We start from the raw sequence: 20,692 nt of genomic DNA, 5'->3' as shown, positions 1-20,692 counted from the left end.
ACAAATATTTTGGAAATTTATTATAGTATAAAATAGATGTGCAAAAATACAAGAGAAAACTACAAATACAGCAACTTTGTTAAAAAAAAAAGACAAATTAGCTTATTATGTTCTGTAGTGATTTGAGAGCTCAAATGGATAGTTCTGATTTTTCTTTTAAAAGAGTTATATGAGATAATTCATAATCGGTGCATTACCTACAGTAGTTGGCTGTCGGCACAACCCATGCTTGGAGAAGCAGGTGGGAGTACCTTCTCAGTAGTTAGTAATGTACTGCTGGGGATGGGGGCAGCAGCAAAACTACATTCGCCACCTAAAAGAAAAACAAACACAGTTTAGGTGTACGTTATGTTTAGGACATTTTCACCACTTTACTTTGCTGTCAGACAGCTGTTTCTGACGGGGAACTAATGATGTTATATCCATCTCTGCTCTCTTCAAAGCCACCAGACTCTGACAAAAACAGTGATTTAACATCGCAGAAAACAGGAGTTGCTGGTCTACAACGGCCTCAATCAGTTAGTTTGTGTTACAGTATATCTTTGGTGAAACTGAAACTTATCGATCAAGGCAGCGGTAGACCAGCAACTGCTGTTTTCTGCGATGTTTTCTGTTCTTCACAGTAAAATTAGTGTCAATGGAGTATGGTGGCTCAACGGCTTTAGCTCCCTGTCAGAAAGGGCTGTCTGAAGAAAAATGGAAAGCGGTGAAAACTTTCGAGCGTACACTTAAACTGATTTTTTTTTTTTTAGGTGGCAGAGATGTGTCTTGCTGCTGCCCACATCTTGAGCAGTACATTGCTGAGTTTCTGTGTCAGTACTCCTGCCTGCTTCTCCAAACTGGGGTCGTGCTCAGTGTCATCTATTGTAGTTAATACACTCACTATGGATAAGAATCTCATGCAACCCCCAGTTCAAAACAATCTGAACTATCACTTTCAGGACAAGAGTGCACATCACAAAAAAGTGTGCATCTAATTCAACAAATTTGGCAGGAGAAATCTTTCCTCAAGCACTTAAGGCACTTTTAAAGGTCAGCCTGTGAGTTATTAATACAAAAATGTCATGTTTGTTCTGTTGACAAGAGACCGTGAAGTAGCCTCAGGACTGTTCAGCTGCTGATAGGTCCGTAAGGTTACACTGCACTGTACTGCAGAAAGATTAGAAAGTAATAAAAAGCTTGGAATCAAGATTTGTATCGTACCAGCTAATGAAATCCCATGACCGGTTTATATCTGGGGAAAATCTCTATGTGATAATAAAGGCTAAGAGGAGACAATCTAAAACAAAAATTACTAAAAGAAAAATGTCACACATGTAAAGGAGAGGGAGGCGGATTGTTGATCGCTCCCAGCTAGTGCCTCACGGAGTTCTCCAAGGATTCTCCATCAGCGTCTACATCCTCATAGTCTCGTAGTTCGCTGGAAATGTGGATTTCAACTGTACTAGACTCTGAACCTAGCAAGAAAAAATAGGGGGAGATTACTGGTTGATACATCTCTCCATCACAAATGTGTGTGTGCAGTGATTCATAAATGTATTTTGGGAATTTTAATATATCTTGCAAATGCAGTCTTTTAATGTGGGAATGTAAAATGTATTTCTATTTTTGAGAACTGAGCCATTTGTTGTTGTTTTATCTATATTTAACTTGAATGAAAAAGCAGATTGGATTCTATATAAATGAATGGAAAAACATAAATCCTTTAAAAAATTCACTTTATTTTCTAAAGACTTGTTATTTCAGAGACACTGAATGGTGACACAAAACAATGAATAGCTTTTGAACACGATCTACAATCTGCACAAACAAAAGTGCATAAAATGCTTTCGAAAAACATCCCAAAATACATTTAACAGGCATTTTGTCACAACAGACAAAAGTGCAGGGGTAAGTATTGTATTGTACTGTACTGTTGTACTGTATTCAATGTCTGTTGTATTCAAGTGTCCCAGTAAGCCCTAACAATGAGCTCATTACCAGGACCCTGAAACTGAAGCAGGACCCATCATGAATTTAAATGTTTAGACCTGTGCTTTTCCTGTTTCCTGACTCCTAAAAACAGCCTTACTCAGTGTAACTAGAATGTGATAATAAATATGGACATTTCTATTCAGTAGGTGGACATCAGTGTTCAATCTACACTTAGTTGCCAGTTTATTAGGTACACCAAGCTAAACCTAAAGTGGTCTAATACAACAGTCCTGCAATAAATGTAAGATTATACTTTTCCCCACATTTATATCAGTGAGGGTAAACTCACCCCAGCAAAATGACTATAAAGTTGATTTATAATATAGTTTTAATTAACACCGAGCATAAAGCTTTATTACAGGGCTGCTGCATTAGACTGCACTAGTTTTAGCTTGGTGTACCCAATGCACCGGCAACTGACTGTATTTTACCTGCTTCATGTAAATATTTAACAGCTTTGCCTTTGCTCTCTGCATATCATCTTATGCATCTTATTAATGACACTTAAAGCTCTATGTGATAACTTGGCTAGGGATAGTTCAGATCTTTTATAGGGGGGTTGTATGAGGTGCTTATCCATAGTCAGTGTGTTACCTACAGTAGATGGAGGTTTGCACATCTAAACTCCCTTCAAAGCCACCAGACCCCTCTGACAAAAAAAACTGTATTTTTTACCTTGCAGAATAAGAGGTTGTTGGCCTACCACACAGTAAAAAAGCATGTTCTGACACTGATTGACAACATGCAGTATGGTAGCTTACATGTTACTTGCAGTTTCACTCTACTGTACTAATCAGTGTACAATTGATCAAAACAGACAATTCTGCAGGCTTTTCACAACACTACATGCTTCATTATTGCATGCAGTGGGAGTTTAAAAAGTACTGCATTATTAAAAATTCATCACAGAGAGCTTTAACTTTGTACTGGTCAATTTCTCCAGAGCTTTGCCACTGAAATCAATTTAACCACAACGATAAAAACATTCCCAACCCGAAAAAAAAAAAGCTCATCTTCAGACAGTTGGAGCACGTTCCTCAGTGGATAACGCAATAATGGTGTCATCCTACAGAAAATGCATACTATGTATTAGGAGAGGAGGCAGTCCAGCCATCAGGAGACACCACGCACCAGATTGGACGCTGATGCTTTAAGCTTCACCAGCCCTGATATACAGGTGAGCTGTCATTGCCATTGGAAGCCCAATTACCTTCTGAGAGGACGCTGATGGCGTCAGAGTGTTGCTGTCCGTTGCTTATCATGTTCTTCTTGCCTTCCTGGACATGACTCTGGTAGAGCAGAGTAGTGCCCACCACGGGATTATGGCCTGCTGCGTTAGGCACTGAAGTGGAAACTGAGTCCCAGGGCAGCTCTCTCCTCCGCTGCACTCTGAAGTCAACATCGAAGCCCGTCCAGCCGTGAAAGGCCAGGGTGTTGAGGAAAGCTTGCATGGGGTTCAGGATACCCTGAAAGAGTCAAAATGCAGAAAAATGTTCAGGTGTTAGACATCGATAAACTTGTGTTCTTTATTCTGTGTTGATGTTTTTTCAACCCACCATGATAAACCAGGTGATGAGGGCCGCGTTCCTGATATTTCTATAGCTGCCGTCGGTGATATCTGCCTGCGTCTCCAGGTAGAAAAGGAGGCTCTCATTGATGATGTTGGGAACCCAGCTTAAACATCAAAATGTCTCGTTAGTTCTGTGAATATACTTTTAAATTGACTAATCATAAGCATTGCATTCATATTTTAATCAAATTAATTTTGGCTGATATCCAGCTCTAATTATGCTGTGAAAAACAATAGTTTGACCTCTATTGAGGCCTAGCATGTCTTCACAAGTTTCCTCTGTTTCTCACACTGATTTACGTCACAGCATAATGTCTCTATTATGAATGGTAACACTTTATAATAAGGGTTCAAATCATGAAGCCTAACTAATGCATGACTCATGATGAGGTAACGCATGAATGAGAGCAGGATGTGTCACAAATTCCTGTTGCTCCCCATTAACAAATGAGCAAATCACTGTGAGTTAATGTCACACTTGATAGATCAATTAAGGAATGGATTAAGGAAAGTTAAGTTACAGCTCCTCCATTAATTAATGAATATGCAATCTAGTTTTTAAAAAGAATAAGAAGAAACTAACAAAAATATTGATCCTGGTCCTTTAAAGAAGTAGAGTAACATTTTTCGAAATGTGCTTATTGCTAAGAGATAGAATAAACAAGTATTGTTGTCTCCTGTTGGCCATTAAAAGAATGCAGGTTTAATGCACTTTTGCATTGGCTTCTCTTTTCCAGACCTTTAGACCTTCAAATTGTTTCACCCTATTTCTAAACTACAATCTTTTAATCTTACTCTTGGCAAGAAAGCAAATAAGTGTCCTCCCCAAAATGTCAAACTATTCTTTTTAAGTTTATCCCTTTGATAAAGAATGTTAACATACCAAATAAAGAACACCAGCATTATTTTAAAGAAGCGTATTTTTATCTCATTGGCCAGACGTCTCTCATTCTCTGTGTAGATTCCTTGTCGTCCTTTGAGCAAAGATGTCACTAGATTGGAAGGATGAGAGAGGTGACAGATTTAAGCCAGTGTGCATGCATGAGAAAGTATTTGCAATAGAGAGACTTGAGAGTAAGGGACCGACCTGCAGATATGGTCCGACAGAAGAAGACAGGATTGGCTACGAGTACCAGCAGCATCGGTGCATATGTAGTGACATAGTGAGGGATTGCGTGCTGGAGGCCTTGCTCACAACTGCATAGAAATAGAAACAAAATAATGAAATTTGTCTTCAGAATCAAAGCCATACAGTGTTAAACAGAGATGCTATCATTGTTGACAAGTCACACAGTCTTTATTGCATAGACAGTGACACAAATGCTCAAAAAGCTGCTTAGCAATGCATCTAAAAGAACAATAAAGCGTCTTACTCAGAGATAGATGGATAGTAGAGCATGGCCACTCCTTCAACACACAACAGCACAGCCAGACCCCATGTAATCATGTGGTAGAGGATAATGGTGCTGATGGGGAGAGAAACAAGTCATGAGACTGAGATCACAACACATGCTGCAGCTCTATGTCTTGATCTTTTTTTTTTTCATATGCAGAAAACAAAAGATAAATGGATCAGTATCATGATATAACATAAAAAGTGCAGTACAACACAATGTTTTTGTGTCAAAATGAGAAGCTTTCATGATATTACAACTTCCAGCTTATCACATTTTAACACAATACATTATTCATGCAGAAACTACATTTTTGGTCGAAATTGATTATAACTAAAAATGAACTCCTTGATGTCTGTTTTATCTTGTGGAAAAGTTTTAGATTTCCATTTTGCTTTATTTTAGAGAAATAATGACATAAAAATAGCAATAACTACAAAACTACAACTCAAACTAAAGCAGACAGCAGTTGCAATTACCATGGTCTGCTTTGGATATATTTAAACATAAAACCAAAGCAAACGTAAGTTCATTACTTTATAATATTACGTCTAAAATACACAAATCTTTGAATCGAGTTGTTAAACACTTTTATATACACTTATAACAATATCAATTTGAAAATGCTTATTACTGAATAGAAAATATAAAAGCTGAAAGAAAACAACAACATTGTAGTTACTGCACTCTGTTTTTGCATTAATATTAGAACCTTTTATAGCAAAACCAGAGTGCAGTAACTGCATTTTGCGGTCAGGGGTCAAATAAATTGTCATGACTTTTAGGTGTAAAAATTACATCAACAATACATGTATAAATAAGTGTCATATCACTGACCTACCAATAACCCATTTGGCTGGCCAGTTAAAAGACTTTAAAGCAGTTTTTCTCATTTTTACCCTTTGCGTAGTTACTGCAGTTAGGCTTTGTAAGGTAGTATACCCTCACTTAATAACCTAATACTGATACGTTTTTCTTTGTCTGGTTTGGCAGCAATAAGCTACTATAAAACACAGACTGTATTACAATGTTAACCCACTAAAACACAAGAAATCATGTTTAAAAAATCTGACTTATAACAACCTCAGACCACTTGGTGGACCTTCAATAAATACAGCAAAATTAAAGCAAGTTTGTGAAGTATTTCACAAAGAATCATTACATCTCTAGAACAAAGTGACAATGAGTGAAAGGAAGCCGTTTTACACATTCTGCTTGCTGTAAATTACACATTCTCACTTCTGTTTAAAGCTTTGTGTTTGTGTCTATAGGAGGAGATGCTGAGGTGATAATGAATTTTATTTAGAAAGTGAGGCTGAGAGCACCTGATTCCTGCAGATGTTTTCACCACCAGGAACACATCAACAGCGTAACAGAATGTCCACCAAAAAGAAGCACTGAAGAACAACTGGATCCACATCTGTAACACATAAATAAGATACAATACATTACGTAAATAGGTCATACAGGGATGGATAACTGAACAGGCCTAATTGGGCCTAGGACAAGGGGCCCCTCGAGACAAAGTGTCTTTCTAAGAGACACGTATCAACTCAAAAGGTAACATAAAATGACTACAAAAAGACTACAAAAAGACCAAAAAACTACAGATATGCAAAACAGCTGCAAAGAGATGCCAAAAGACTACAAAAGGAAGCAAAACAACCACAGACAAAAACATACACATAAAGAATAAAACAATACATGTGTCATGCTACTGTGTAGGAAAGATGGTGGAAAATCCTTTTTGCATGTCTATGCCCAGATGTGCATTGTCTCATTATCCACACATGAGTGCATAAAATAATACTAACACTGATAATAACAAGCATGAGAAGTCATGACATGTGTTGGGGGGAATCTATTATCTGTGACTTATCAGTTTGAGACGAAGCATAGTACATAATTTTCAGTCAGCTGTGCATATGTCTCTTGAGCATGCATGGAATCGGGATTTTACAGGATCATGCATGATTTCTATAGAAACAAATTATGTTTGTTTTCCATTCTAGTCCCCTGACAGTCATTTGTCAGGCACTTAAACAATATATATGGTAAATTTGCTCACATACTGTAGTGCCTTAACTGAAGTCTCCCTGTCCTGTCCACCTCTGTCATATTGTATGTGTGTTTTAAGTAAACGTTTGGACGGGTTGATGGCAAATTGTGTTGTCCTTGTACTTGTTACTCTGTGCAATGACAAAAAAGGCTGAATCTGAATCTGAATCTTGATTGTGGAACAAGATTTGCTACAGAGTATCATACTTACTGCACTGCCCACACAGAAGACCTCAGGCCAGGCATCAGTGCTGTTGGTTACTGAGATGTGGTCAATGATGTTCGGCAGGCCCAGCCAGACAGATGACCTTATAATGATACCTGCAGGAGGAAAAACAACACATGATCTGTAATTGTTTATCCTTGGTTTCACCAGGAAGAGGCACACACACAAACAGGGCAAAAGAAATAAACAGGGGCCTGGTTTTGATTAACATTTAAAACATCAGTTCATTCTCTATTATTAAGTGAGTTAATTAATTAGTTTCAGTCATGGGAGTCCTCTTAATAGTAGCTTTATGTCATGGAAATATGAACTACCTCCAGGTGGGGTTTTATAAGGGTGTTTCCATTTCCTACATGAGTCTTCACCGTGGAGTGGAAAAACAGGAGCTCTCCCAGAATCATAATGTGATGCAGACTACATGCTGTTGTGTATTTCTTTTTAAATTGCATCAGGGGTGTGCTTCAAGCTGTTATAGTCTGCAGAAGTGGATGAATCTTGCTGTGGCACTGAGTACACTACACAGCAATACATGACTTCATCTGCCTTCACCTTTCACCAAATGCACAGGCAAAGTGATGAATGAACAGCTCAAGTGTCACATTGGTTCTGATGAAGCGCTGCAATCTGCAGATAATCTCCATGTTATTAAATGTGTAAGTGTCAGTGCCTTAAACACAATGCTGCATTCAGATGAACAGGGGGAAAAAAAGGTTTGCTGGGGTTTTGAGTCATTCATTGCTCACAAGAGGATCATGAGTCATTCTTTTGTTTCGTAATAAGCTGCTTCAGGATCTTGAAAAAATGCATTTTCTTTCATCAAGGTCTGGGATGAGATTTGCATTTTAATACTGCAATAAAGTTTCCAATTGAATTAAAATGAATGGATATGTTACAACCGGAACCATACAAAATGCTCAAAATATTGCAAAGCTCATGTAGGATTGATTTGTGGGGGGAAAAACACTTTCTTTTTCTCTTTTTGGCAGATAAATGATATTCATTTAATGATTTTACCTATGCAAATGTTACATTTGAATGATTTATCTCTGTTTGCATAACCAAGATCAAAAAAGTAGTGCAACAAAAGGGTTAAAAACTAAGTATTTGCGTGCGTAATTAGACCCAGCAGGGCAAACCACGCTGTGAAAAACATCCTTCTCAGAGGTATGATAAAAAAGAAAGTAGGCCTGTACCAACAGTTAGTTGTTTACCTGTGCATCCCAGTATGTCACATATACTGATGATGAACAATATCCGGGAAGAGGACGCGGGCCTCGGCAGCGGATACTGTCCAAGTCTCCTGTATCCTTTGCGTTTCGGCAGAATTTGTAAAACAGCGAAAAAAAGACTGAGAGTCGCGCTCCCCAGACCCAAAGCCCCGAACAGGACGGGCTGGAAGGTGACCACAAACTCCGTCGCTGCGTCTCGGTTCGGGCAGCAGAAAGTCTCCAGCCGGGGGGATGCCATGACGGAGCGGGGAGAGAGAAGGAGAGGAAGAGGAAGAAAGAAGCGTGCTACGGTGTCAAGGGAAAGGAGAAAAAGACAAGAAAAGGAGAGGAAATGATTTGGTACATGAGCCAAGTCTGTGAGAAATCACGGGGTTTGAATCATCATGTGCTTCCATTTAATCCCTGCAGTTGTAGCTTAACTGTGCCACAATACAAGAAACCGACAAAGGACTGTTGTGTGATTTAGGTCTCAAGTTAGGTGAGTTCAACAGCCGACTGTATACTTTAATAAGTGGAGTCATGTACAGGATTTTTGATATAATTAGCTTGTTCGGTATCCCTTATGAAAATACACTCAAATAAAATTATAATAGGGAATTTTGACTTTAAAAATGCTAAAAAATAAAACCCACTGATTTATTACAATCCAATAAAGTATGCTAAGTCAAGGGAGCAATTTAAATATTCTATATTCAGAGTATTTACTATGATTGTAGACAATGTAGGACAACTTTTTTTATTTATCACAACAGTCAATATATTAATAACTCAATTAATTATTTTTCTTGCTGAAGAGAAATTGGCTGTGCAGCAGGAAATGAACACCAATAATAATAATAATAATAACTTAGATTTATATAGCGCCTTTAAAAAAATGTATATAAATATAATATAGGAATTAAAGGGGCAAGTAACAATGAATGGCCCTCGCACCTGTCAACATGTCATAGGTGCTGGCAGGATGCTAGTCAAGGCATTTCTAGCACAGTAAATTGTGTTTTTATATTTTGGATCAGTTCCAGTGTCCAATATCTGGCGTCAGAGAACATGCTGTAAATGTATTTAAAAACTAGGACTGCAAGCAGTACTGAACGGGCCCTCGCAGTACACGCATGCTGCCGTGGGGTGTGTGCATTACAGGGGCCAGTCTATACCACCCCTATGAATTCCATTGCCTTAAGTGTTAAAGTGTGGCCACGGTACCAAATATGAAATTAGACTGCCACCACAGTGCCTCCTAGGGGCCGATCAATAAAACCTTAAAGGGTTATCCTCAGGAGGGCATTAACAATAATTGGTTTTGTATAATAATGCACAAACTTTCCCTTTAATCCTCACACAGTGTCTGAAGGAGGACTCTTAACTGATACGTATAAGTTAGAAGAGGCAGGTAGCAATGGTGGAAAGTAACTGTGTACATTTACTCAAGTACTGGATTTAAAGTACAATTTTGAGGTACTTTTATGTACATTTTATGTAACTTTATACTTCTACTCCACTACATTTTGAGGCAAATATTGTACTTTTTACGCTTCTGCGCATGCGCGTCCCCGTTACGCTTCTGCGCATGCGCGGCCTTTCTGCGCATTCGCAGTAGCGTAACGGGCCCGCGCATGCGCAGTAGCGCAACGGGGCCGCGCATGCGCATTGTGCAGAAAAATAAATAAATAATAATAATAATAAATAAAAAAATTAAAATAATTAAAAAAAATAAATAACAAATAAAATAAAATAAAAAATAAATTATAAAAAAAATAAATCAATAAAAAAATAAAAAATAATAAAAAATAAAAAAGTAAAGAAGTAAAAAGGACAGTGGTGGAAGAAGTATTCCGAGTATTGCGCATATTATTTTTAGCCAAAGCTCATATCCATAACCACATTGTGCAGCGGGGCTGCGCATGCGCATTGGGGAAAAAAAAATAATTAAATTAAATTAAATTAAAAAAATTTAAATTAAAAAAAAAATTTATATAAAAAAGTAAAGAAGTAAAAAGGACAGTGGTGGAAGAAGTATTCAGATCCTTTACTTCAGTAAAAGTACTAATATCACACTGTGAAATGACTCCACTCCGCTTATTTTAACTACCTAATAAACTTTTAAGTGGTTTAATTTATAAAAATGGGTAATCATTTTAAATGTATCATGTTTTTCATTTTAAATCTTGACCTGAAAAGTTATTAAAACTGTCAGCTAAATGTAGAGGAGTAAAAAGTACAATATTTGCCTCAAAATGTAGTGGAGTAGAAGTATAAAGTTACATAAAATGTACATAAAAGTACCTCAAAATTGTACTTTAAGTCCAGTAGTTGAGTAAATGTACATAGTTACTTTCCACCATTGCTACCTGCCTCTTCTAACTTATACATATCAGTTAAGAGTCCTCCTTCAGACACTGTATGAGGATTAAAGGGATAGTTTGTGCATTATTATACAAAACTTGTTGTTTTGTTGTTATTTAATAACTTGAGTATTCTTTAGGTTATCAAAATTCTTTTAATAACTTTTTGTCATGAGGGTCCATAGATGCTGTGTGCAAAGTTTGGTGCAAAACGATGAAATTGCTGAAAATGGGCGTGGCCTATATCACGAGATTCAGCAAAACTCAGTGAAAGCGTGGATATAAGATTTTTGAATGTTCAATGAAGTATGTGGGAGTTATTAGCCAAAATGCACTTTCCTTTATTATAGCGTCACCTAGTGGTGAAAATTCAGGATGACAATAGATCATAAGATTTTTCGCCTGGTGTGACTTATATTTAAAGTTTCATGAGTTTTGGGGTTTGTTCAGGCAGTGTAAAATTTGATCATTTGGGACAAAGAATAAAAATAAAGAATAATTTGAAATACAATAGGGACCTCCCAGGTCGTTGCCTGCTCGGGCCCTAAAAAGCACACAATGTAAACTTTATGTAATCAGATAATGTACGTCACACAGGGGAAGCTCCCATTACCAGTAGGTGGTGCATTGACTATGAGTCAATATAGGCATGTAGATTTTTCAAGCATTTTATAGTGGGAACAAAAATCATGATATATATTATGCAGTTTGAGAAACAAGTCAAAGGACAAGAATAAAGTTGGAATACAATGTGGTGAATAAAGTCAACTTTTTGAGTTGGGTAAAGTTGGAAAGATAATCACAGATTTGTTGTTCCTGTGTCAATAAGTCATCGGAGGAACATTCGGAGGAAAATCAGGTTGTAGCACATGTCACCAACCTCAAGAAGTTTACTTAATTCTTGACATTTTTTCTCAACATTGTATTTTATCTATATTCTCAACAATTCAGCTTTATTCTCGAACTGCATAATGAAATTATATCTTCAATCCTCTTCCGTATACATGTGCTTACCAGATTTCAAGTTTTGTCGTGGGAGTTATTGAGTCACAAACAAGCATGGTCCTCACATGAGTCAGTGCTCTGGCCCTAAAGAATAAAACAAAAACATGTTAAAACAATAGAAGAGTAAGTCAATACAATATTTAGAATTTAGCCTATTCATGTGTGGTTCTAATATGAATACTATACCATGAATGTATGTTGTACCTCTGTAGGTAAAATGGACCAAACATCAGCAGTGGGAGATCCACTTGATAACCCTGCTGGTGACCTCTATATCTAGCACCTGTGCTATTTGTGGGTCATGTTTTCATGATAAAGGAAATTAACTTCTTTATAGTTTTTCCACACAGCTTACAGCATGAAATATCCAGGATTGATAAATGTTCAAGACTTGAGTGACTTTAAATAGTAATCCAGAGAGCATGCAAAGTATGTTGTATCAGCCTTATAAAACCATTGCACATGAACACAGAATCCAACTTTGATAAAGAAAGTTTGTCCAACAGTTCATCAACAAAGAGTTAAAGGTAAATCCTTTGCACATAAACATAAAGTTGAAGCCTCAAATAAATAAATCCCATCCTAAAATACATGATAAGAAGAATAACATTTGGTGCTTGCATGGTTTAGCTGAGACTTGCACCAGGATTAAGAGCCAAAAGTTCATATAATTTCCCTCCCAAAATGTATGCAGCAGACGATCACCCTGTCCAGATACAGGAGAGGTCATGGCAGCTGCTAGAGCCGCTCGCTTGGACCGAGATCTGAGAAAACGGGTGGACATTTGAGGCAGATTTATTTGGGAAACAAAGCATCAAGGGCTTTCATTATTCAGTACTACAGAGAGGGCATTCATTGAGTTTGTACAATGGCATTCTAATCCATATGCACCTTCTCTGACAAGGCACAAAGTCAATTGTATGGCAAGCTTGTAGCCTGCTGCCAGGGATTAACAACTCCCTGAGGAATAGAGTTCGTATCGACTTGCTGTTCAGACGTCTGCTCTCTGCTGCTGCCCTCTGCTGGTCTGCACACAGTGTGATTGCAGCTCCCAAAACACAACAGATATTGATGGTGCTGTACATTCGGGAATAGCTGTGTATTGAAAGATATAGCTACTACTATCACACATTATTGTGTTAAATTAATAGCGCACATGAAGCACTACCACAAGCTTAAATCAATAATAACAGTGGTGTGTCCCATAACACAGCTGTTAGAATTGTATTGATTTCATTATCAAGAAACTGATGTGATGTGGAAACCTAATTTATTTTTGTGAGGGCAGTGAGAGGGCAGTTTGGGTTATTGCCCAGAGCTGCTCAGGATTCAGTGTTTACTCAAGGACACTGAGGCAGTTTTTTTTTCTCTATGAAGGGTCAGCAGAAGACCAACAACTCCTGTGTTCTGCAGGATAAAATACCTGTTTTTGTCAATAGAGTCTGGTGGCTTTGAAGAGAGCAAAGATGTATATAACTGCTTCGGTCACCCTCATGTCAACTTAAGCATATCTAAATATAGCCTACACTTTGAGAATTATTGATGTTTTGTAGGTGATTAAAATATGTTTAACTGCTGCACCGTCCGCAGAAGTACATTATTTAGATTCTGGTTCCTTCCCTAATTTCTCCAAAGTGGAGGTATGCCGACCACAAGCTGCTGTAGGTAATATACTGACAATGCATACAACTCACACAACACCACTTCAGGAAAGCTAAACAATACCTTTAAGTCTGGAAAACAACAACATTTCCTGTTATTTACAAAGCAAATCAGACAATTATATCAATTAAGATCACTTTTGATGACATGGAATTAAGAAAAAAATTATTTCTTGGCCTATTTTAATGTTTGATTTTTCATGTTATCTCAACAAAATGTTACAACCACTACAACATGAAGATACTTTTTAGAACAGTAACAAAGTAAGAATGCTAACAATTTAAAAAGACATGTTTTAAAAGTATATTAAAATTATTTGCTTTAAATGATCATTTGTTGGATATGTGACATAATGCACACATCACACTTTAGTAGTGATGTCACAAAATCAGAAACAACAAAGACACTTTTCCCCTTCAGCAGATTAATGTAAAAGCAGCCGTCGAGTGTCAAACTCTGCACAAACTTCATTCACAGTAAAGGTCAAACATCTAAGTAAAGCAAAAAATAAGGAAAACACATTTTTGAGTGGTGTGGGCTTTTAAATGTCTGGAAATAAAAATGTGATATCTGTGCAACATTGTTGCTGAGGCACAGTTTGGAAAGTTTAGAGCTGCTGTTTTCTAACTGTTAAATGTAAAGCAAATGCTTTTTACAAATTAGCTTTTTTTCTGGCCAAGGACATAAAGAGTCACTAAAAAGGATTAAAAATAAGTGCTGCTGTGTTATCTTAAATCAGGCACAATGGGGAGGAATATAAACAGATGCAAATGTAGCAACTCATTATGGCCTACTACATTTTAGACTAATAATACTGCCCTACAAAGTCTAACTGCAGTAACTATGCAAAAGGTAAAACTGAGAAAAACTGCTTTAAATTTGTTTGACATGTTTTAACTGGCCAGCCAAATTGGTCATATTTAGATAAGTGATATGACACTTATGTATTGATGATGTAATTTTTATGCTCAAAAATCATGATGATGATGAGAGTGCCGTAACTATAATGTTGTCGTCTTCTTTCAGCTTTTATAGTTTGTTTTCAGTGAATAAACATTTTCAAATTAATTTTGTCATAAGTGTATTTAAAAGTGTTTAACAACTGTATTCAGAGATGTGTGTATTTTAGACTTAATAAAGAAATGTTATATTTTGTTTAAATATTATTTTATATATATATATATTTTTACTTCATCACTATGTAGATAATAATTTCCTTTTCAAATTAACTTATAAATTCTATTATTTTTATGTTTCAATTAGTGTATATATCCAAAGCAGACCGTGGTGAGTGCAATTACTGCTTGGTTTTGAGTTGGCTTTTGTGGTTTTTATATAATTATTTCTCTGAAATAAAGCAAAATTGAAATATAAAACTTTGCCAAGGGGTTCATTTTTAGTTATAACTCAATTTTGACCAAAAATACAGTCAGTCGCAGTTAGGCTTTGTAGGGCAGAATACATAATGCTGTAACAGTGGAGTAGAGCTTTATACATGCAGATTGATTCATTTCCCTTAATTTTACTCATCCATAACTAACTGGACACGCCCATCTCCTGCTGCAGAGGAGGGGTGTGGCTGGATAGTGTCAGATTACACTAAAATGACAGACCTGCTCAACAGGCCCCCACTGCACCTTCATTGGTTGAGACCCACCCAGCTCCATTCAACCAGCCTGTTTCCTGCAGGCAAATACTTTGTCAAAGAGGAAATGACATCACAGCACCAAGACCTGCCACAAATACAGCAAAAACAGATGAGGACCAAGCGTCTTTTAGATGTCTTTTGACTTCGTGTGGCACACAAAAACCTATGGAGGCAAAACAATCTTGCCATTAAAACAGCTTTTGGGACGGCACTGTGAAGTATGTCTGCTGGACACAAAGAGACTGTGCGAGACACTGCATGTCAAAGTGGAACTGTTGTTTTTTTCTCCAACCCTTTGATGAGTGGTGAGTAGCAGCGGGCAGCATATGCTGACACAGCAGCTGGAGCTTTGCACAGAACGCTTGACCATGTCTTTCTAATGCATAGAGTTGTGGGTGACTTTTAAATGTCTCTATCTAGATTTTGAATCAGACTGGTCTCCGATTCATGATGCTGCCTATAATGGACGTGTCCTCGCTCTGCAGAGACTCATTGCTCAGGTAAAGTTTAATTTAGTCACTAAACACTGGAGGATTATGAGACAATGGGCTCCTGGGCACAGACATGCAACACCTCTCCTACATAGGAGCAAGAAACAGAACTTGTAGTTGCCAAGCCTCCTTTCTGGGATTGTTTTGTGTCTCTCTAAAGTCATTACACAACTCTTTGTGGTTTTGTGTCTCTTGTAGTTGTTCTTGATGTCTTTCTTTTGCTCTTTTTGCGGTCATGGTCTGTGGTTGTTGTTCCTCTCTTGTCGTTGTATTACATCTCTATGCACTTGTTTTGAGTCTCTTTGTAGACATTTTGTCTCTCTTTGGTGTTTGTTTCGCCTCTTTTCATAGTCGTGTGTCACTTTGTACTAGTTTTATGTTTCTTTGTGGTCATCTTCCTGCTTGGTACATGCCTCTTTGAGTGACATGCTGCAGGTGAAGAAACTTTGGGCCCCTTAGTAATCCATCTGTGATATTAAACTGCATAAAGAGATGATTATGCAATTTTTCCATTTACAAAATCATCATATTGACATTATGATGTCTTATGAAAGACTCTGAAGTTGTATGTAATTTTGTTTAAAACTCCAAACATACAATATTTCATTATATTTATATTGATATTGTGTTGTTCACAGGGCATGTGTGTAAATCTGAACACTCTGGAGCAGGTGTCTCCCCTCCATGGAGCGTGTGTACAAGGCCACGAGGCTTGTGCCAAACTACTGATGGAAAATGGGGCAAATGTCAGTAAGGCATCATCATGTAGTTATGTTTTTTTTAAATTTATTTCTAAATTCCAAATGATCCCAAATAAAGACTGCATGTATTCGGTCTTTAAAAAGGATCACCCAAACCTCTAAACCTGCTCTAGTTTAGTTGGGAAGCAACAAATCAATCATTGTTGGTTTTAACTTTGTTTTGGTGCATGGTCGTAAAAGATTAATCCAACACAAAGAAAAAGAGCATGCATAATAACACATTAACAAACATACATCTGCAGAAACAAAGTCTGACTTGTCAAACCATCACACTGCAGGTTTGATAGCAGGTCTGCAGTACATTTTGTTTAAATACAATCAATGGGGGATTATTTAATCATCTATTTATTTATTTTCTACATTTAACATCTAAAATCTCATTATTGCTTCTTATTTGTTACTTAAGATTATCATCACTTCATAGAGACTTGCTTAAATATGATTTTTGGCCTGATTTGTTAATTATTTCGATTTCTAATGATTTTTGCTGAGAATATCTGATGAATGGTATTGTATATGCTTACCTATGTCAGGTAAATGGTTCAACAGTCGATGGACAAACTCCCCTGTCAGAAGCTTGCTCCCGGGGTCATGTGACCTGCGTATCAATGCTCCTAAAACATGGAGCAAGTCCCCTAGGGACGGGTCGGACCTGCTCTCCAATCCACATGGCTGCAGCCAAAGGTCAGAGGTCACATTCCATTGCATATGCACGGATAATCTATGCTGAGCCAGCTTTGTAAGTCACTGCAAAATGCACAAAGAGTGGCAGAACATCAGAAAACCTCTGAGGAAATGTATAATGTATCCAAAAAAAAAAAAAAAATCAGTGTTTTATTAAGCTACAAAGTAAAACGGCTGCACATTATTCCCCTTGATGCCTAACACAAGCAGATTTCAAAGCACATCCTTTCAAGTACATCACTTCTCACTGTGATGATTCCGGTAACTGTGTAGGTCATTCGGAGTGCATCGAGCCTCTTGTTAAGCATGGCGCAGATGTGGATCAGTATATCGCCCAATCAGGTTTCCCTCTCCACGCCGCCTGCTCCAATCAGCATCTAAGTACCGTGAGGAAACTGCTTCAACTTGGTGAGAATGCCTTCATCTTTAACTTTTAATCTCTCTAATGAATGTGTTAGTCTTTTCTGTTGAAGAGGGGATTATTCATTTTAATATTTTTGTAGTTTTCTAATAGTTTTTTCCAACAGGTTACAGGATACACACCTTGATCATCAATGTCAAAAATACACACAGAGCAAATAATATTGCTACCACGTGTTTGAATAGGTACTCAGATAATTTACCCAAGTAAAAGTAATATTACCTCAGAGTAAAAAAAGTCCTACTTTCAAAATGTACTTAAAGTAGAATAAGCAAATGTACTCATTATGCCCCTTTCTGAGTATTGTATTATTATGTACTAGGTGCATCTCAATAAATTATGTCAGTAATTAAATTCAAAAAGTGGAAATAACACATGATATATATATATAACACATGATATATATATATTTCACACAGAATGAAACATTTCATATCCAAATTTATTTAATTTCTTCTAATTATAATGATTATGGCTTACATTTATTGAAGACCTAAAATTCAGTGTCTCAAAATAAATGTAATATTACAAAAGAACAATTTTAAAAAGTATGTTTAATATGGAAATGTTGGCCTCTGAGAAGTATGTCCATCTGTATGACTCAATACTTGGTTGGGGCTATTAGACTTGAACTACTGAAAATTGACTTTTCCATCATATTCTAATTTATTGAGATGCACCTGTATGTTATAGTATTATATTTTTATTATATTAAGTTATTTGACATTACATTATTACATTGAAGCACAGGGATGTAACCAACTACACAGCTCATTCTCTTAACTGTTATTTTATTGATTTTATTTGGTTTTTTTTGTTGTTGCCATCATCATACCTCATTAGTCTCTGTTCTGCTTCAGGTGCCAGTGTGAACAGCAGCGTGTCCGGTGACTCGCCACTGCACATCGCTGCCCGTCTGTCCAGTCCCGAGATGGCGTCCGTCCTGCTGGACCACGGGGCCGATGGCTCCCTCAGGAACTCAGAGGGCAAACAGCCGCTGGACCTGGCACCACCCAACAGCCTGGTGGAGAGGCTGCTGAGACAAGCAGGAGGTATTAAAACCAAGATAGCCAAATAGTGGAGATTTACACGACCTTTACATTAGGCTGGTGTGGAAGCCCTGAGAGGAAAGTGAGGAAAAAAATGCTGGTGATCATATTCTCAAATAATTTTCCCTCCTGTGTTCATGACTTAATAAAAATGTTTTCCCAGGAGCATTTTAACATTCTGTTTCGATTGCATGGATGAATTAAACTCACAAAAACATGAATGTCCTTGTTTAACAAAAACAAAACAAAAAAGGAGATCCAGATATCCAAAGTAAATAAATTTACCTGCCAAAGCTTTTTATTTGCCTGTTAAAAAAGTAACTGAAAAAATATCTTGGCAAAACATTTTTTTCTCCCATCTGTTTCAATGATGAAAAAACAATAACATTTTAAAAAATTAAGAAACTTCAAAAAATTATCCTTGGTTTTTTTTCTATTTAAAAAAAATATATATATATTCCTCTTACTTCTGTCTTCTCTGGCATCTGACATACAGCAAGGTAAGATTTTCATTGGGCAAGGAAACGTGTTCCTATTGTGTATATGACAATAAACTTTGAATTTAATTTAACTGAATTGAATTGCAAAACCATTTTTTCTTTCTCATCTGTTCTTCAGTTATACACACAGGGTCCATTCCATGAAGTGAGTTCTCCAGTAAGCCAGGCTTATTTCCCTTACTCTGACTCATTTTAAGTTGATTTTGTTCCATAAAGCAAATTCAGCATAATTTAACCTCAGTTACTATGGCTGGAGAAATAGTTGAATTTGCTTTATAGAACCGAATAAACTGAAAATGAGTCCTAGTAACTGAAATAAGTCTGTCTGATTGGCCGAACTTGCTCTATAAAACATGATCTTAAATGAAAACAACCTGCTTTTCAGGGCTTCCATAGATTGGAGCATCAAGCAGTAGCTAATAATCAAAACATGTCTCTTTCACGGCTCCTGACTCTCCCCCTGCGGCGGCCCAGGAGCGCCTTCTCTAATGCAGCTGTGCCGGCTGTACATCAGGAAAACTGTGGGCAAGAAGAGACTGAGTGGGATTCATGACCTTCACCTTCCCACAGAAGTGAAACAGTATCTTCTCTACAGATCAGACCCAGGGGGAGATCTCAGGCACTGAATATCATAAACTCTGAGCAGTAACCTCTCGGCCAGTAGGGGGAGCAGTTGCATAATCTTGCAGTGAGAACACTACATCACGGCTCATTGTTGTGCTGATAATTAACTCTAATTCTCCTTTGTGGCAGACCTCTGTAAACAAACTGGCTCTCAAGATCAAGCTGGACTTATATGAAAACTTGGAGCAAGTTTTTTGCATTAACATGCATAAAAATAAAGGAAAATACATATTAAAATGGGAACAAGCTCTAATAAATGCTGCATAATTGATGTGAAATAAGGTTTAATATACTGGAACAATATTCTTTAGATTATACAAGCCTCTACATGAAGCTAATAATGTAGTTTTTGTTGTTTGAACTTCCTGTTTTCTTTGATGCTGCTGTATTGATTTTTCTGTAGACCTACAGATTAAAGTTTACGTCATATGAAATCTTGTTCCTGTCTGGTACGTGTCGTCTCTACAGAGTTCCTGGAAGCGTTTTTTCTTTGGTTCTTGCAGGACATGTTGTTAAGAAGAGTGAAAAACATCTCAACTGACCACATACAGGAGATAAAGTTATCTCCAGTAAAGTCAATTCTAAAGTGTCACAAAAACATTTTCAAAGCTGAACAAAGCTGTCAATAAAGAGACATAACATTATTGATTCCAAAAAAATATACATTTGTGTACTGCTGGTATCATGACTAAATGATAAAAATGTTTTTCTAGATTATTTAAAATGAAAAATATCAGATATCTTCGGAATTGACTGTTTTTTTTGTTTCAAATGTGTTGCTTTTGATTGCTTTTGAAAGCTTTTTATTAAGCATTTTTCAACACTGATATCAAATTATTATTTTCCAGTTCTACGTGCAGTGTGTATGGCTTTTTAAGATATAAAATGTCTAATTTCCCTACAGATTATGTTCAAAAAGTGGTAAAATATATCAACATATCTGCATATGGACTGTAAAGAAATATGTTTTTTCACTCGGCCAATGTTCTGCATTTGTTGTTGTACACAGGATGTGTTGAAATATTATGCAAATTCTGTGAAGTACCAGCTGTTT

General features: G+C 36.9%; 2 protein-coding genes across 2 annotated transcripts; one reads left to right on the top strand and one right to left on the bottom strand.

Annotated features, from left to right (window-relative positions):
- Nucleotides 1–180: 180 nt before the first annotated feature.
- Nucleotides 181–17,117, bottom strand: gpr143 (G protein-coupled receptor 143). Its single transcript, XM_059342654.1, has 12 exons — nucleotides 16,885–17,117; nucleotides 11,808–11,882; nucleotides 8,434–8,736; nucleotides 7,208–7,317; nucleotides 6,264–6,358; nucleotides 4,918–5,010; nucleotides 4,632–4,741; nucleotides 4,428–4,536; nucleotides 3,531–3,648; nucleotides 3,185–3,440; nucleotides 1,315–1,457; nucleotides 181–313 (listed from the first exon to the last, which is right to left on the bottom strand). Exons 3-11 carry the CDS (start codon nucleotides 8,687–8,689, stop codon nucleotides 1,354–1,356), a joined length of 1,251 nt encoding a protein of 416 aa, XP_059198637.1. The 5' UTR covers nucleotides 8,690–8,736; nucleotides 11,808–11,882; nucleotides 16,885–17,117; the 3' UTR covers nucleotides 181–313; nucleotides 1,315–1,353.
- On the top strand, nucleotides 11,522–20,202 carry LOC131978856 (ankyrin repeat and SOCS box protein 9-like). The gene is made up of 7 exons (XM_059342655.1): nucleotides 11,522–15,413; nucleotides 15,529–15,608; nucleotides 16,238–16,345; nucleotides 16,894–17,044; nucleotides 17,318–17,452; nucleotides 18,326–18,517; nucleotides 19,489–20,202. Exons 1-7 carry the CDS (start codon nucleotides 15,329–15,331, stop codon nucleotides 19,638–19,640), a joined length of 903 nt encoding a protein of 300 aa, XP_059198638.1. The 5' UTR covers nucleotides 11,522–15,328; the 3' UTR covers nucleotides 19,641–20,202.
- The last annotated feature ends 490 nt before the right edge of the window (nucleotides 20,203–20,692 follow it).

The sequence above is a fragment of the Centropristis striata genome, chromosome 10 (assembly GCF_030273125.1).
Source record: "Centropristis striata isolate RG_2023a ecotype Rhode Island chromosome 10, C.striata_1.0, whole genome shotgun sequence".
In the NCBI taxonomy this organism is placed as follows: Eukaryota; Metazoa; Chordata; class Actinopteri; order Perciformes; family Serranidae; genus Centropristis; species Centropristis striata.
This window is presented reverse-complemented; position numbering and strand designations above follow the sequence as displayed.

Excerpts from the sequence above, each read along its gene's own strand:
- gpr143 (XM_059342654.1), bottom strand. The coding sequence starts at position 8,689 with ATGGCATCCCCCCGGCTGGAGACTTTCTGCTGCCCGAACCGAGACGCA. Across the intron at positions 4,742-4,917 it reads TACTATCCATCTATCTCTGA|TTGTGAGCAAGGCCTCCAGC; the intron begins GTAAGACGCTTT and ends ATTTCTATGCAG. Across the intron at positions 3,649-4,427 it reads ATGCTGGTGTTCTTTATTTG|CTGGGTTCCCAACATCATCA; the intron begins GTATGTTAACAT and ends TTGATGTTTAAG.
- LOC131978856 (XM_059342655.1), top strand. The coding sequence starts at position 15,329 with ATGTCTGCTGGACACAAAGAGACTGTGCGAGACACTGCATGTCAAAGT. Across the intron at positions 15,414-15,528 it reads CTCCAACCCTTTGATGAGTG|ATTTTGAATCAGACTGGTCT; the intron begins GTGAGTAGCAGC and ends GTCTCTATCTAG. Across the intron at positions 17,453-18,325 it reads GAGGAAACTGCTTCAACTTG|GTGCCAGTGTGAACAGCAGC; the intron begins GTGAGAATGCCT and ends GTTCTGCTTCAG.